General features: G+C 56.3%; 1 protein-coding gene across 1 annotated transcript; it reads left to right on the top strand.

The window, feature by feature from the left end:
• The first annotated feature begins 302 nt into the window (after positions 1-302).
• On the top strand, positions 303-15,440 carry C1QL4 (complement C1q like 4). The gene is made up of 2 exons (XM_077838799.1): positions 303-887; positions 15,261-15,440. The coding sequence occupies exons 1-2, from the start codon at positions 333-335 to the stop codon at positions 15,438-15,440; spliced, it is 735 nt and encodes a 244-aa protein (XP_077694925.1). The 5' UTR covers positions 303-332.
• The last annotated feature ends 220 nt before the right edge of the window (positions 15,441-15,660 follow it).

The raw sequence follows: 15,660 nt of genomic DNA, 5'->3' as shown, positions 1-15,660 counted from the left end.
CGGGGCGGCGGCGCGGGCGGCAGGGAACGCGGGCGCCCCGCGCCTGGGCAACTTGGTGGGAACTTTCCCGTCCCTCGGAGCCGAGTCAACAAGTGCGGAGCGGAGCCGGCTGCGGAGCCGGCCCGGGGGCGCAGCAGGGCAGCTCCGTGGGCGCCGCGCCGGGGCCGCCTCTCCTCCCCGGACTCTTTGGGGGGTTCCGGATCCGCCCCCCCCGGCCCGTCCCTGGAGAAGCTCCCACCATTCCCTCCAAAAGCGAAGACGACTTCCTAGCCCTGGCCGCGTCCAGGCTGAGCCGCAAGAAGAGGGTGATCGGGGCGGCCCTCGGGGTGGCCATGGTCCTGGTCCTGCTGGTGGCCATCCCGCTGGTGGTGCACCGCTCCAAGGCCTCCTCGCCCGACGGCGCGCTGGGCAGCTGCCACATGGTCTGCGAGCCCCACACGCCCCAGACCCACGGGGCGGCCTCCGCCGAGGCCAGTCCGGAGCTGGCCGTCGTCTCCCCGCCCCCGGCCCCGCCGGGGGGCAAAGGGGACCCAGGGAGGAGGGGCAAGTCTGGGATCCGGGGGCCGCCGGGCCCCCCGGGGCCGCCGGGGCCGCGCGGTCCCGCCGGAGAGCCGGGCAGGCCGGGGCCGCCGGGGCCGGGGCCGGGGGGCTACGTCCCCTCGCTCTACAGCCCCCGGATCGCCTTCTACGCCGGGCTCCGGAAGCCCCACGAGGGCTACGAGGTGCTGCGCTTCGACGACGTGGTGACCAACGTGGGGAACTACTACGAGCCGACCCGCGGGAAGTTCACCTGCCCCCTGCCCGGCATCTACTTCTTCACCTACCACGTGCTGATGCGCGGCGGGGACGGGACCAGCATGTGGGCCGACCTCATGAAGAACGGGCAGGTAGGAGACCCCCCCGCCCCCGCTCTGCGGCCTCCGCCTCCCCTGGACCCCGCCCCTCCCCCACGGGCCCCGCCCCGCCCACCTCCCCTGGACCCCGCCCCTCCCCCACGGGCCCCGCCCCGCCCACCTCCCCTGGACCCCGCCCCTCCCCCACGGGCCCCGCCCCGCCCACCTCCCCTGGACCCCGCCCCTCCCCCACGGGCCCCGCCCCGCCCACCTCCCCTGGACCCTGCCCCTCCCCCACGGGCCCCGCCCACCTCCCCTGGACCCTGCCCCTCCCCCACTGGCTCCTCCCACCTCCCCTGGACCCTGCCCCTCCCCCACTGGCTCCTCCCACCTCACCTGGACCCTGCCCCTCCCCCACTGGCTCCTCCCACCTCACCTGGAACCCCCCCCACGGGCTCCGCCCACCTCACCTGGAACCCGCCCCCCACAGGCCCCGCCTACCTCCCCTGCACCCCGCCCACCTCACCTGCACCCCGCCCCTCTCCCCCCTTTAGCTCCGCCCAGCCCACTTGCTCCTCCCCCTCACCTGCTAGCCACCCCTCTCCCCATTGGCTCCACCCAGCCCAGGTCCACTCCCCCACTGGCTCCACCCACATCACCTGCAACCCCACCCCTCACCCCACTGGCTCCGCCCACCCCACCTGCAACTCCCATTGGCTCCTCTCACCTCACCTGCAGGTCCCAGTTCCTGCCAACCCACCCATGAAAGACAGTAGCTTTTACCTGTAAATCAGCCAAACCTACCTCCAAGCATATGCTCCCCAGCTCCACCCTGCCAGTGTGCACACCTGCCCTCTCACCTGTGCCCAGCCTTGCCAGAGCTGTGTGTGTGTGATGGATTCGGAGCTTTGGGGAGGGGAAGGGCAGCAGCCAGGTCCATAAACCCCATGTGGGAAGGGCTGCCTAGACCCCTACAAACAGGGCAGGTTCTAAAATCCAGCGACTTCCTATGACCTCTTTACATGCCCTGGGCTATAATCCTTCTGTTCATAATGGTATTTTGTTATTAACATTGGTAATAATAACGTTTATGTACGGCAATGCTCGGGGTATTGTTTAGAGAATGCTGACCGTGCGGCGGGTTTTCAATTGTATAAATATATTTTAGGTAGATAGATAGATAGAGGGGGTGTGTGGGGATAGATAGAGGGGATTTATGGTTGGGGGTGTATGGGGATAGATAGATAGATGGGGTGTATGCGAATAGATAGAGGGGATTTATGGAGGGGGGTGTACGCGGAAAGATAGATAGATAGATGGGGTGTATGGGGATAGATAGATAGAGGGGATTTATGGAGGGGGGTGTATGGGGATAGATAGATGGGGCATATGGGGATAGATGGAGGGGATTTATGGAAGGTGGTGTACACGGATAGATAGATAGATAGATGGGGTGTCTGGGGATAGATAGATAGAGGGGATTTATGGAGGGGGGTGTATGGGGATAGATAGATAGATGGGGTGTATGCGGATAGATAAATAGATAGATGGGGTGTATGGGGATAGATAGATAGAGGGGATTTATGGAGGGGGGTGTATGGGGATAGATAGATAGATGGGGTGTATAGGGATAGATAGAGGGGATTTATGGAGGGGGGTGTATGGGGATAGATAGATAGATAGATAGATGGGGTGTATGGGGATAGATAGATAGAGGGGATTTATGGAGGGGGGTGTATGGGGATAGATAGATAGATAGATAGAGGGGATTTATGGAGGGGGGTGTATGGGGATAGATAGATAGATAGTTTCTTTTTTAAGGGACAATATAAAGAGTTAAGAAAATTGAAATGCAAACAAGACTAATTTTGCTGGGAACCCTCCGGTTCAAGAAAGTCCCTTTAGGTTTGTGACCCAGTGCTGGGTTAGAATTAGTCGCCAACTCCTCATACCAGACACCTTGGCTTGGGAGCTGACCGGTTTGTTTGTATTATTCCTAAAGTAAAATACAGAGAACAAGAAGGTCCGGGCAAAGCTATTCAGTTCTATTCAGTCCTTCAGAATACGGAGGGGCAGGGTTACCCGTTCCTTTAAAAAATGAAAGCAAACCTCAGAGCATCTGGAATCCGAGAGGCATTTATTTTTAAGATAGCTGTGGGCTATTTTATTTGTAAAATATTGTGTTATCAGAGTCCAGACGTTATTGCAGCAATTGTTAGAAGAAAAATAGATTCCCCCCCTACCCCAAAAATAGCAAAGAATAAGATACATGCAACAATCAAAGCAACCCACAAATACACACACACACACACTCACTCCTTCAGAACACAGAGAGATGGGCTTGTAAAGTTTAATCAAATGTGGGGGGTTGTGGTGTGGGAGAGAAGTTGTTACATTTTTTCAGATTAGCAGGAGTCGGAATACCGGAGATGGGTTTTCAAAACCTGCTCTGTGTTGAGCCAAAAAATAAAATAAGATGAGAAGTATCTGCACCTTCATTGATCGTTCAAGAGGAGAGATGTTATAGAAGCATAAGCAGTTCTTACGTGTGTGTGTGTAATAGATATTACATATGGCTGCTTGCATGTGTAATGTATGTTATAATATACTGAGAGTGCACAGGGGAATCTATACGTCTAGCGGGGATATTTATTAACTATACATTCAGTGTGTGTTTGTCTAATATGTAATGTACATCAGCGGTTGAACAGTTTATATAGAATAGTCTATAGTCCAATATATGCTATTAAACTGCGATTCTGTGCGCCCTGTACAGGATATTATAAACACAACCCTACCGCCTCTGTGGGTGAGTGTGTATTATGGCTACATTTCAGTGTCTATAATATAAATACTTTACAGAATGTATGTACCCTATTTAATAGTTTAGTGGTGTGTAGACACGTAATTATAAAGAAACAGTTTATGTACACATATCCTGCGCAGACTGTGTGATACACAATACTTTGTACGTGTAGCTGAATAGTAAATCTATATGCACATAATGGTTAATAGTTTATATGCATTTCAAAGTGTCTCTATAGCACTAAATACTGTCACGCACCTAGATTTACTATATTGCATATGTTTACCGAGGGTGTTTCTATAGAGAGATCGTCGATGTCGAGGATGTCGATAGATACACACTCACCATGTTGACAGATTTACACTCTCAAAATTTCCTCTAAAATCCTCCCAAGTCTCCCCAACAGGGGGGATAAAAACCTGAGATTTTTCATCTCTGGAGAATCATTTGTCTTTTTCTCCCTTCCTCTTCTACTCCACTGTCAATAAACTCATATCAAATCTTCTCCTCACCTCCACATGCTTTATTAGCATCCGCTCCAAAGCGGGGTCGGGTGCTTTAAAATCCACTGCATAGAACCTGGCCCAGAAACAAACAAAAATGCCCTGTTTCAGAGGGGCAGCCGTGTTAGTCTGTATCCGCAAAAAGAACAAGTCCTTGTGGCACCTTAGAGACTAACAAATTTATTTGGGCATAAGCTTTTGTGGGCTAGAAACCGCTCCATCAGATGCATGGAGTGAAAATACAGTTATCTTCCTATTGTATTTTCCACTGCATACATCCGATGAAGTGGGTTTTAGCCCACGAAAGCTTATGCCCAAATAAATTTGTTAGTCTCTAAGCTGCCACAAGTCCTCCTCCTGCTTTTTTCAAAAATACCCTGAGAAATATTGTTTATTTCCTATTTTATGGGGTTGATGTTCACATGCCCAGAGAACCACGCGAAGGCCGGGATTAAGATATTTAGTATCAGGTGATTCTTTTCTTTTCTTTTTCTTTTCTTTTCTTTTCTTTTCCTTTTTCAATAAAGAAAATAACTTGACAGTTGAGCTAAAACGACACCGTTTAGAAGCTCAACCTGGACACCCTCCATTTATTAAAGATAAATAAGCCATTGATCTCAAACTTTAAATGCATCCCCCTCTCCCTCCCACCGGCTGCCTGGACTAATGAAAGCAGCTCCTCAGAGAAGCCGTCTGTGTGTCTCTTGAGCGAATCAATAGACATATTTACATTTGGTCGCCAAGTGTCTTTAGCCGTGGGATTAGTAGGCGCTAACGCCCAAACCCCACTGTTTTCTATATCAGCGAGTCCTTTTGCCGCGGGGCCCAATCCTGAGCCGGTGCCGACTGAAGCCCCTGGACCTCCGTCACCATGTGCAATCCTTAACATCCAGGCCAAACGCAGCCAGAATTGAAACTTTTCACACCCACAGTGCATTGGTGTAAACCCGGGCGCAAGGTGCCGGGCAACAGAGAACAAGGCCCAGTGCTGCTGCAGCAACGTCGCCGGGGGGCCGTACGGTTCTTTGCCTGTGTCAGTTTCTCTCCTGTCACCTGCAGGCTTTCCTGTCCCATGTCACAGCAGTGAGGTCTGTACTGGGGTGCTGGGACTGGCTTTCTTGCCAGCTACCACCTAAAATGAGTCTGGTGTGAAAAGTTCCCATTTGGCTCACCCTCTCCCCTTCAATCAGCAAAAGAACCTGGCCGTTACCATCACTCTTCTGTCCCGCTGCCAGAGGATCAGTTTGTTATTCAGGGCTGTTTGGCCGGCACCTCGACTAGATCAAAGGCTATTGATAATGAATTCTGATCATCTCCAGGGGCCAGAATTGTAGCTGGTGTAAACTGACATGGTTCCGTCAACTTCAGTGCTGAGGGTCTGGCCCCTAATATATTAAAAAAAAATCCTAGCCCCCACCTTTATACTACAGCTTGGAAATCTGGGATCATTGTAGGTCTGGCCGGTTTAGTCCTAGTTTAGAATAAAAGCAGAGGCTGGAATAGCGCTGACCGGAAAACGGCCCCAAAGGTCAGGTTGATTTTTTTGAGAGAGAGATTAATAGGGATGCTTTGGGTGTATCTATGGGGCAGTCACACCTTGGGACACCCTCCTCTCTCCCTCCGCTTGCAAACAGGAAGAATCGCCTGGTTATTAAATAATAAATATCAGGAGGGCTAGAAACAGACATCGCTGCTGGTGAGATCGGTTCATTCCATGAGTCCCCGGGGACCTGTTTGCAGTCAATTTGTCAGTGGGTTGGTTTTTTTTTTAATTTTATTTTTAATACCAAAACACTCTCCTGTCAAACAAGATCAGACAGGAGACATCCCCTCCCTCACAGACACCCCACCCAGCCTTTCCGTCTAGGTCTAATAAAGGCCCTCTGCACTTTTTATTTATGTAGCTTATTTTACCAGGGAATTAAAGCCTTGGTGGTATTTATGTCCTATTGGCAAGACAGTGACGGGCAGCTGTTGTAAATCTGCCCTCAGGCAGTCAGATTTGGGTGCTGATGGGCCCTTAGAGAGACTCACCATAAAATGTTTGTATCCATTGCCTTCCATCACTCCCCGCCGCCCAGCGCCACATCTCACAGGATCAGGCCCAGGGAGACCGCGGGCTCTTACCAGCTAGGATTCCTTCACCCTCCGTCAGCAAGACACGAACTCCCTTCCCCCTGAAAAGCCAGAAGAAACTCTTCCTTTCCAACCCCCCCCCACGGAACCCAGTATTTTCACTGCACCGTTTCACAGATTATGAACACGCAGGATGGGTCAGTGTGCCCCAGGGGTGGGAGACTGGTGGATTTCGGAGGCAATCGTACCAGCCAGAAATTGTTTGAAGTTGCTAGACACAAATACACGCACAGACACCCCCCCCCGCAGGGTCGAGAAGCCACCTTGTCATGGCAGGGTCAGGTTTGGGGAGGGAATCTGGGCTCGGGGGGAGGATCCTGGAGCGAGCCCCAGTTGATCGGCCAGGCTCTCCCTTCCTGAGCCGACCAGACTAGAAATCGGAGCCCGGGCCCCAGTTTCCACATCTCCTCCACCAGCTCCCCAAGTGACAGCCGTTTGGCCCAGCGTGTCTCACATCCCAGAGCTGGTGCTGCCGAGCGGTGACAGTTTGAAGGAGTGAGATTTCAAAGTAATTACGAGCCAGCTCTGAGACGTCGCATTGGGAGGGAGCAGGACACGGAGCCGGCCGCCCCATGGGCGCCAGCTCCCACCTGGTCCCTGTCTGACAGGCATGGAGATGAGTTTGTGGAGCCTCAACTGAGCCCCTAGGAAGGGAGACAGCTGTCCAGGCCGGTGCTAATTGGCAGCTGCAGCGAGAGGCCAAGGATTAAATGGGCCGTGGAGATTTGACCCCGGTCCTGCCCCTTGCACGGGTCTCTCAAGGGCAGGGGTGCTGGCTGCAGGCATAGCTGTCCCGGGGGGCGAGTAAATAGGCACAGGTCTCTGCAGCTGTCAATCAAGCGCGCTCCACCAGCGTGAAACTCACAGCAACAAACCACTCCGCTCGCAGCAACGCCGCCGGCCCGGGGGAGACTCTGCCAGAGGCCCTCAGCGTGGCCCCAGGACGGAGGCATCTGGCTCCTCAAGGCCACATGCTCCCCATGGGCGGAGGGTGCAGGGCACGTTTAAAGTAGCCCTGAACGATGACCCGGCTCCTTGCCAGGCTTGGTAGCGTTGGCCTGAATTTACACATGAGGAAGAAGAGACGGGCCGGGGGGCGGGAGGTGGCTTGTCTAAGGTCGCACATTGAGCCGCTGGCAAGGTCCTTGCTCAGCTCTAACCACTAGACACCACTCCCCACCAGAGCAAAGAGTAGGACCCAGGAGTCCTGACTCCTAACCCCTGCACTGAGAGCAAACATCCTGCACCGGATTTAAGTCAGTCTCAGTGATGTGGGATCAAGAAGAGACCTTCCTGGGGGCCAATTACCTTCTGTCTGCTGTGGCAGGGGTCTCCCATCTCACCCCTTCGTCCGCCACACGGTGCCAGCCACAGTCAGAGCCGGGACACTGGGTTCAGCGAACCTGGGGCTGGCTCTGGTCTGGCAAAGCCGCTCAAATCAGAGCTCTGAAATAAAGGAAAGGTCCTTCTACTTTTGCAGAAGACATGAAGCTACGATAGATATTTCCCCCTCCCTCCCCCCCCCACAAGAGTTTCTGCCTCTAATGGAAATCTGCCCCAGGAGCGCGTCGAAGCTGCATTCCTCACCCCGGGGAGGTGAGAAAACGCTTGAGGAATTACAGTCCGTTCATCAACAGGCAGCAAATCCTCTCGACTTCTCTCCAGCGGCATTTTAAAAGCACATATTCACCCCCCCGCGCCGCTCACAGACACTGTCAGAAACTCCTCCAAGGCGGCCGCCCTGCCAGCTCGGCTGTGATCCTGTCAGCTCAGCCAACCTCAGCCGGCTCACTAGCTGGACGGGCAAGCGCGAGGGGAGAGCCGGTGAGTCAGCAGGAGGCCGCCCCAGTCTGCCTCCCTAAAACGCCTTTGCGGTTGCAAGGGGGCGAGTCCTTGTTCACAGCCTGTCCTAAGCCATCAGGCAGCCTTAAACATCTGCCGCGCTCCACCCCAGAGGTGGCTGCGTTTCAGAGCTGGCAAGCGCTCCCTGGGCATGCTGCTTGTTGCTGTTACAGAGCCGCTGCGCCCACCCTCGAGCAGCTGCAGATCAGTGCCGGCTGATCGGTTCCATCTCTCGATAGGTCTGCCAAGGGCTCTGGGAGGAAAGGGGCTCCGGGCGACGGCAGGCCTGGCCCTAGCAGCTCACTTCACGGGTAACGCGGGTGTGAAAAGCAGAACAAGGGGCTATCTTTGCACACGCCACAACACGTAACGTGGCATTTCAGCCCACCACCGAGGTGCCTCCATCTTGGGGCGCTCGGCGCTGAGCCCCAGAGCGAATCTCAGGCCTTGGGTGCGATCGCTCTCGAAGCCTCCCTCTGCCCAGGGGGTGCTGGATCCCCCTGCACCGTCGCAGTGTCTGGGCATCCCTGACGTGAAAACCGTCGCACCAGGCACCGCGGCGGGGCGACCGAGGGGGTTTAGGGAGGCAGGCAGCAACTTACCAAGCTGCAATGGCCCCAGCACTCCGGGGTTACGGCCCCAGCTCTGCCAGCCAGCACCTGACGCTAGTTCCCGCAGCACAGCGCCCCCTAGCACCACGCTGGGGCAGTGGGGGTCGGCGCTGGCCCAGGGGTCAGAGCACCTCTTGTGGAGCCCAGGCCTGGGCCGTGGAGGTCTCCTGTCCACGTCCTGACCCGGTCCGGCCCTGCGGCGTGCAAGATCTGATGGGCTCCCAGCACAGGGAACTGGGGGTGGGGGTGGAGCCTGCAGGTTAGAACTGGGGAGTTGGAGCCAAGACGTCTGCCTTCTATTCCTGGCTCTGCAAGTCCCTTCCCGGCTCTGTGCCTCAGTGTCTCCCTCTGTGCAATGGGGATAATTATATGGCCCAGCTTTAGCTGCAGGGTAATTCATTAAAATTGCCTCTTTGGGTGTGGAGGGGTTTTAGCCACATAAACCCAGCAGTGCAGAATGGGAAATAGCTCCCCAACTACCAGCGGACCCAATGACCCCTCCCCCAAGACAAGCTTCCCCCCCCCCCCCCCCCCGGCCACTCCAGTCTGCTCCTTTCTTGGGTTCTGGCTACTGAATCCCAGCACGAGGAAGAGGAAAGTGTCAGCTCCCAGCCAGCCAGAGGCGCCCCTGTGTGTGTGTTAGATGGGGTGTGAGCACGGGCATTAGTCTTGTGTCTCTACATTGGTGTGATTCCATGTGTGTGTGGCCAGGTGTGTAAAAGGGTCACCCACTCTGTTACTTGTGTATTAATACTAAGCACACCCAGCTCGCCTCTCGGCAGGAGAGCTCAAAGTGCTTCACAAAGGTCAGGGTCATTATACAGATGGGGAAACTGAGGCACCGGAGGGCATGACTTGTGACGGTTACCCAGCAGGCCAGTGACAGAGCCAGGAACAGAAATCAGGTTTCCTGAGTCCCAGCCCAATACTCCGTCCACGAGGTCACACTCTGGACCCCACCAGCGACCGTGGCATTTGAAACGGCTGCCGGGACAGGTGTAGGCAGGAGACGGGGCGCTCGAGAGGCGTCTGGCGCTGAACGGGCCCTTGGGGGTGGGGGGCGGAGTTTAGCGGAAAAGGGTTTTCCCGTTTTCCCCAGAATGACTCGGGTTCTGCTCACCGATGCCTGGAATAGCCCCTGAAATCTTGGACTGGCTCAAAACTTGCGGAATTCGTAAGTTATCCCGTTACCAACGGACGCCTGAGACAGGCCGTCGACCTGCGCTGAAGGCAAAGAGTTGAGTCACCGAAAAATGCAATTTCCTGACAAACTCAGCAAATAATTTTGCCCTTCCCCAAAAAGGGGGTGAAAAATTTCTAAACAGTCAAACAAACTGGTTTTCGCTTTGACATTTTCAAAACAAACCAGTTCGACGTGTTGTTTCCAAACTGCAGTATTCTGAAATTTCGCTGGATGTAACTAAAAATAAAAAGGTGAAAAAAACACCCAAAAACTAAGCAAAATATTCCACCTGAGACAAATTTATTTTTCGGATTTTTTTTGGCTGCCAGACCAAACCAATCAGTTATTTCCCCAGGTCTACGCCAGGCCGCGCAAAGACTTTGGGCAGGAGGTGTGTGTCTGGCGAAGCGTAAACATCTGTGGATTTATGGGGGTGTCTGGAATTGTGTTACTAGCTTCTTCCTGCCGCCGGTCACGATATTACTCGCAGGGTGTCAAAACGTGTGTTGTTACTCGCAGGGTGTCAGCGTTTGTGTGACTGTGGGGCCGTTGTGTAATTCTCTGCGTGTGTGCGGTTATGCAGATCTCTCTCCCTGGGGGCCGGAGTGCGTGTGTTGTGTTATTGGGTGTGTGGCTGTAGGTGAAGGGAGGGGCAGAAGCACATTGTATGGGAGGGGTGCAGGAGCCAGCGTGTTTGCCTGTTGAGCTCCCTGCGAGGCCGCATGCCAGGGACCCCACCGGCAGGGTGGAGAAATTCCAGCGAAACAAGAAGAAATTAACCCCCTCCATGCAGTTTTAATGTGGAGAGCTCAGCGGGGGGAGCAGCAGGCTGTTAATCGCTCGTCTCCGCGGCTGACACTTCCATGGGCCCTGGCTGTTTTATTTTCAATTCTTCAGAGTGGGGGTGGGGAGAAAGACGCCAGGTTTGGGGTTTCCAGGGAGTTTTAGTGAATTTCACACTGGGGCCTGATTGAGCGACCCAGGGGCTGACCCCTCTGAGCCAGGACAGCAGCGGGGGTGAACTTTCCACAGGCCTTTCCCTGCACCCCAGCCTACCCTGACATGGGAAAAGGAGAGCTCTGGGGGACACAGCAGATCTGCCACTGCTTGGCTGTGTGTCCTTGAGCAGGTCACTGTGCCTGCTCTGTGCCTCAGTTTCCCCCAGTTGTAAAACAAGGCACACTTGTGAGGCTAAATTCCTGGATGTTAAGCAAGGGCCTGGGTTTGCCAGGGTGGCAGGACCCACCCAAGCCTGGTTCGGTCCACAGAGGGCTGCTCCATGGCCGACCTTCTGCGCAGCATTCGGACTGGCGACCGAGAGGGAGCCCGTGGGGGGAGCGGAGGAATCGAGGCAGAGACGGATTCAGAGAAAGGGACCTAAATCCACCCCATAAAGCCCTGGCCGTGCCCGGCAGAGGCTGGTCCCTGTTTACGGCTCTGCCATAAGCTGCCTGCCGGCAGTTTGATCCCTTTCTGCGGGATGACAGGCAGCTGCTGAGCAGAGCTTTATCCCCTGCTGTGGCAGCTTGATCCGCAGAAAGGCCTCGGCCCATTGTCAGAGATTTTCTAGCCAGGGCTCAGGGGACGCCCGGACAGCTGAAGCGAGGAGGCTGGGGGTGGGGGCAGGCGTGGGGTGACTCACAGGCCCTAGTGGGGGCCTGGGGCCCACTGCGCAGAGAGGGGCAGGCCGCACGGGCCAGGGCCTGCAGTGCAGTGAGCTAGAGGACCGACCCCCTGCTTTGCACAGGGCAGGTGCTCAGGTGCCAGCAGGATGCCAAGCGTCCCCTGCTGCCCCCGGCGGAAGGGAAACCTCTGACCGAGCAAAGGAGCTGATTCCCCGGAAGGCTCCGTCTCGGCCGGAGACCAGAGGCGGGCCGGTAGCTGCAGTGGTTTAAAGCAGGGTCACCCCTGCCTGCCCACAGCCACTCATTCGACAGCACCCCAAACCCAACCAGGTTAACGGGACGGGGGCTGGGCCGCACCCAGGCCAGTTCCCTTTGCCACTGGGATGCTTGGCACCAGAGCGACCCACACCCAGCCTGCACCATCCCCCAGCAGCCTCCCTCCGGCTTCTCGCCCATCCACACCGTCAGTTTCGCTCTCTGTATCCAGTCATGGCAGCAGCAGGCGGGATGCGTTTGAGGGTCACGTGCACCCCAGGGAAAGGTGACAACAAGGAGAACAAACAAGCTACAACCCCCCGCCCCTCGGGTCAGATCCTGCAAACACCTGAGCACCAAGCCAGTGGGAGTTAGGTGCCTAAATCCCTTGGAAGATCAGAGCCAAGGAGGCGTGGGAGCATCTGCAAAACTCTGGCATGTGCCCTTCCCCCCTCCCTACCCTGGTTAGGTTTTGTTTTACATTTCACAGGCTGTATTCGGATTGTGTGCAATCTATTACTGGGAGTGATTAATAATGAAAATATGACGATGATCAAATACAATTATCAACAGACCATAATTATATTTCCTATTAATATCCTAATGGGAAAAAGTGACCACTGACCCCAGCAAATTCTTTGAAAAAAACCTTCCTCGTCGTCTCAGCTGGACTCGAGATTTGCCTCCCGGCCGTTCTCGGGCTCTGCGGCGTGGTTGTCGCCGGCTCGGTCCCTGGACATTAGCAAGGCCGGGTGGACGAGGTCACATCTTTACTGGTTTTGGCGAGAGCGGCTGAGCGGCACTTGCTCCCGCCCGGCCAGACGCCCACGGATCCATTTCTTAAATGAGCTTTTTAAAATTCATTGTAACTCACGCAAATCCTTGAAACACCCCCCCCCCCGCCAGCAACCGGGCTGCGGTTGGGGGCCACCGCTCTGCCGCATGCTCCATACATAACAAAGAGAGCAAAGCTCGACGCATCCTTAAGCAGGGCACTGAGACCGGCCCCGCCCTAGAAACCCACCTTCATCGGAAAGGCCAGGCTCGTGCAACCATTTCGGCCGGTAAATCTGTGTCAGTCGGGGCTGCACAAGCTTAAAGCGGAGCAGGATCGGGCCCCATGGCATTAATAATGGGCACATCAGCCGTATCGATTATTTCCACGGGCTCCGGCTGAGCTCACAACCCCTCATACCGGGGGCTGCACGGAGTCAGTGAGAGACAGGCCCTGCCCGCAGAGCTCCCCAAGCAAACAGAGGCAGGGCTGCAATCTGTCCCCTTTGGGTAAATGGGGCCGGAGAAATTCAAGGGACATGCCCAGATCTCCTGGGTCCCAGCCCAGCACCTGACATGGGCCTGCCCCGTCTTCCAGCATAGCCCTGCTCGGCTACTGCTGCAAAGCACCAGGAGAGTGTGGCATTAGGGTTATCAGGACTTAACCCTCTGATCAAAACCAGGTAGGGTCCAAGTCCTGCCGTGCACGAGCCGTCCTAGGATCCACACACATTGCTGTGCAGAGATGCCCTCTGATCGCTAACACCCCGTGCATCATTAGCACCGACTCCGGCCCGTTCGGCACGCCGAACTAAGCTCCATTCATAACGATCGTTCTGACGGCTGGATTCGGGAACAAGCGAGGCTGAAGAACCGGCCCATGGGGAGGTGAAGGGAGCGCTGATGTTCCTGGGACTGGAGGGCGGGTTCCTGAAAGCCCCAGCTCCTGGAGTCAGGAGATCATGTGAGATCTGGGCTTATGTGACAAGGTGGGGGGTGGAGTGGGGGGGGTGTCCTGAGTCTATCCCCGTGCTGGTGAGGCTGCCTTTCTCTTGCTGCTAATTCTACTGTATGCTGACAAATACCTCGTATTAGCAACAACCTCTGTCACCATCACTGACTGTCTGAGTGTCTGAATGTATGACACAATTAATGATCATCTAGATTCATAAGGCAGTGGTTATATTAATTATATTTAACACACTATGCAATTAGTTCATAATTAATAATCAACAATAATATAGTGAGTCTATGATACTTATATGGAGCATTACATAATATAGTGATTATATTAATTATAGTTACATGGCGTCTCATACAATAATACGATCCTGCATAAATATAATTACTATCCGCTATTAATTAAGAATTGATCTCTCAATTCATGATATAGTTGTATGAATTCTGTGTGTAGATTACATAGAGATGAATTAGTAATCGTAACCCTATACTGACGGTCAATCATCAGGATCCCAAACGAATGGGGGGACTGGCCCCACACCCCAGATTCTGGGATGGTTTTAGTCTATTGAGCTTTGCTGACCCGCCCAGTCAGGGCGATGAGTCCGGCCCGTGCTGCAGCAGCTCCCAGCTTCTCCCCAGACCCCCAATGATTCAATTCAGCCCCCCCACGGCCCCACAACTGCCCCTCCCACAGCCCAGCAATTACTTATGCCCCCACATCAATTCTGCCCCCTCCCAACCTCACCTCTGCTCCTGCAGCTGCTAGGGTCTTTACCCCCCTCTCCCAGGCCTGGGGGGGGGCAGGGATTCCCCCCCCCTTACAGGGAGGAAAGGGATGGGGGGGCAGACTGGCCCATTGTTCACAGGAGGGGGGGAAGCACAGCCACTCTGATCGGCTGGGCTCTTTCAGCTCCCTCCCCACAACGCAAAAGCCCCTCTTGGCTCCTGCGCGGGGAGGGGGAGAGCGCTGCCAGCCTCCAGCAGCCACCCAGATTGTGGGGATGGCAGAGTGGGGATGGTTCGCCCCAGCTGCAGCTGCCCCGGCACTGGGGAACTCCAGCCGCCTTGGGAACCTCCGCAGCGGGGAAGGCAGCCAGTCAGGTGGGGGGTCCCGCCCCCCCACAGCGGAGGTTCCCAAGGCGGCTGGAGTTCCCCAGTGCCGGGGCAGCTGCAGCTGGGGCGAACGCAGACGAGGAAACGGCTGCCCTGGTGCTGGGGGAGGGGATTAACCCCCAGACCCAGTGCCCCAGATGGGGGCGATTCACCCCCCAGCCCGGGACGGGAAGGTTTGAACTCAGGGCGGTCCCCGCGTTAGTTCAGCCGTGGCTCTTGGCCCCTGGCCGGTACTAGGCCGGGGTCGGACGAGAGGACCCCAGGGGTCCCCCTCCCCTTCCAGGCGCCGTCCCTGGGGCAGAGAGACGCCGAGGCCAGGCCCATGGCCCTCAGGCCCCTGGGTTCACCGGGGCCAAGAGGCCAGTGGAGTGGATGGGTCCCTGCCATGGGGCCGAGCCACGCCCCGGGCGCGTCTTTGGCCAGCACTGCCCCCCCATCAGTGGGGGGGGTACCTCGGTGCCGTGGGGGAGGGGTGGATCACCAGGGGCCTCCCATGCGTCAGCGGGTGCAGGATCGGGGCCCATGATCTATTGCATGGGGAGCTGTGCTCTGGGCAGCGGGGCAGGGGCTCAGCAGCGGCCCCCCCCGTCTAACGCGCCCCCCCATCTCCCCCCAGGTGCGGGCCAGCGCCATCGCCCAGGACGCGGACCAGAACTACGACTATGCCAGCAACAGCGTCATCCTGCACCTGGACGTGGGCGACGAGGTTTTCATCAAGCTGGACGGGGGGAAGGTGCATGGGGGGAACACCAACAAATACAGCACCTTCTCCGGCTTCATCATCTACCCGGACTGAGCCCCCTGGACTGAGCCCATCGGCCCCCGCAGCGTGGCCCCGGGGCCCCCGGACTGAGCCCGTCGGCCCCCACAGCGTGGCCCCGGGGCCCCCCCGGACTGAGCCCGTTGGCCCCCCCAGCGTGGCCCCGGGGCCCCCGGACTGAGCCCGTTGGCCCCCCCAGCGTGGCCCCCAGGGCCCCCCGGACTGAGCCTGTCGGCCCCCCCCAGCATGGCCCCGG

The sequence above is a fragment of the Eretmochelys imbricata genome, chromosome 20, assembly GCF_965152235.1.
Source record: "Eretmochelys imbricata isolate rEreImb1 chromosome 20, rEreImb1.hap1, whole genome shotgun sequence".
In the NCBI taxonomy this organism is placed as follows: domain Eukaryota; kingdom Metazoa; phylum Chordata; order Testudines; family Cheloniidae; genus Eretmochelys; species Eretmochelys imbricata.
The sequence above is the reverse complement of the archived record's forward strand: the minus strand, read 5'-3'. Positions and strand labels throughout refer to the sequence as shown.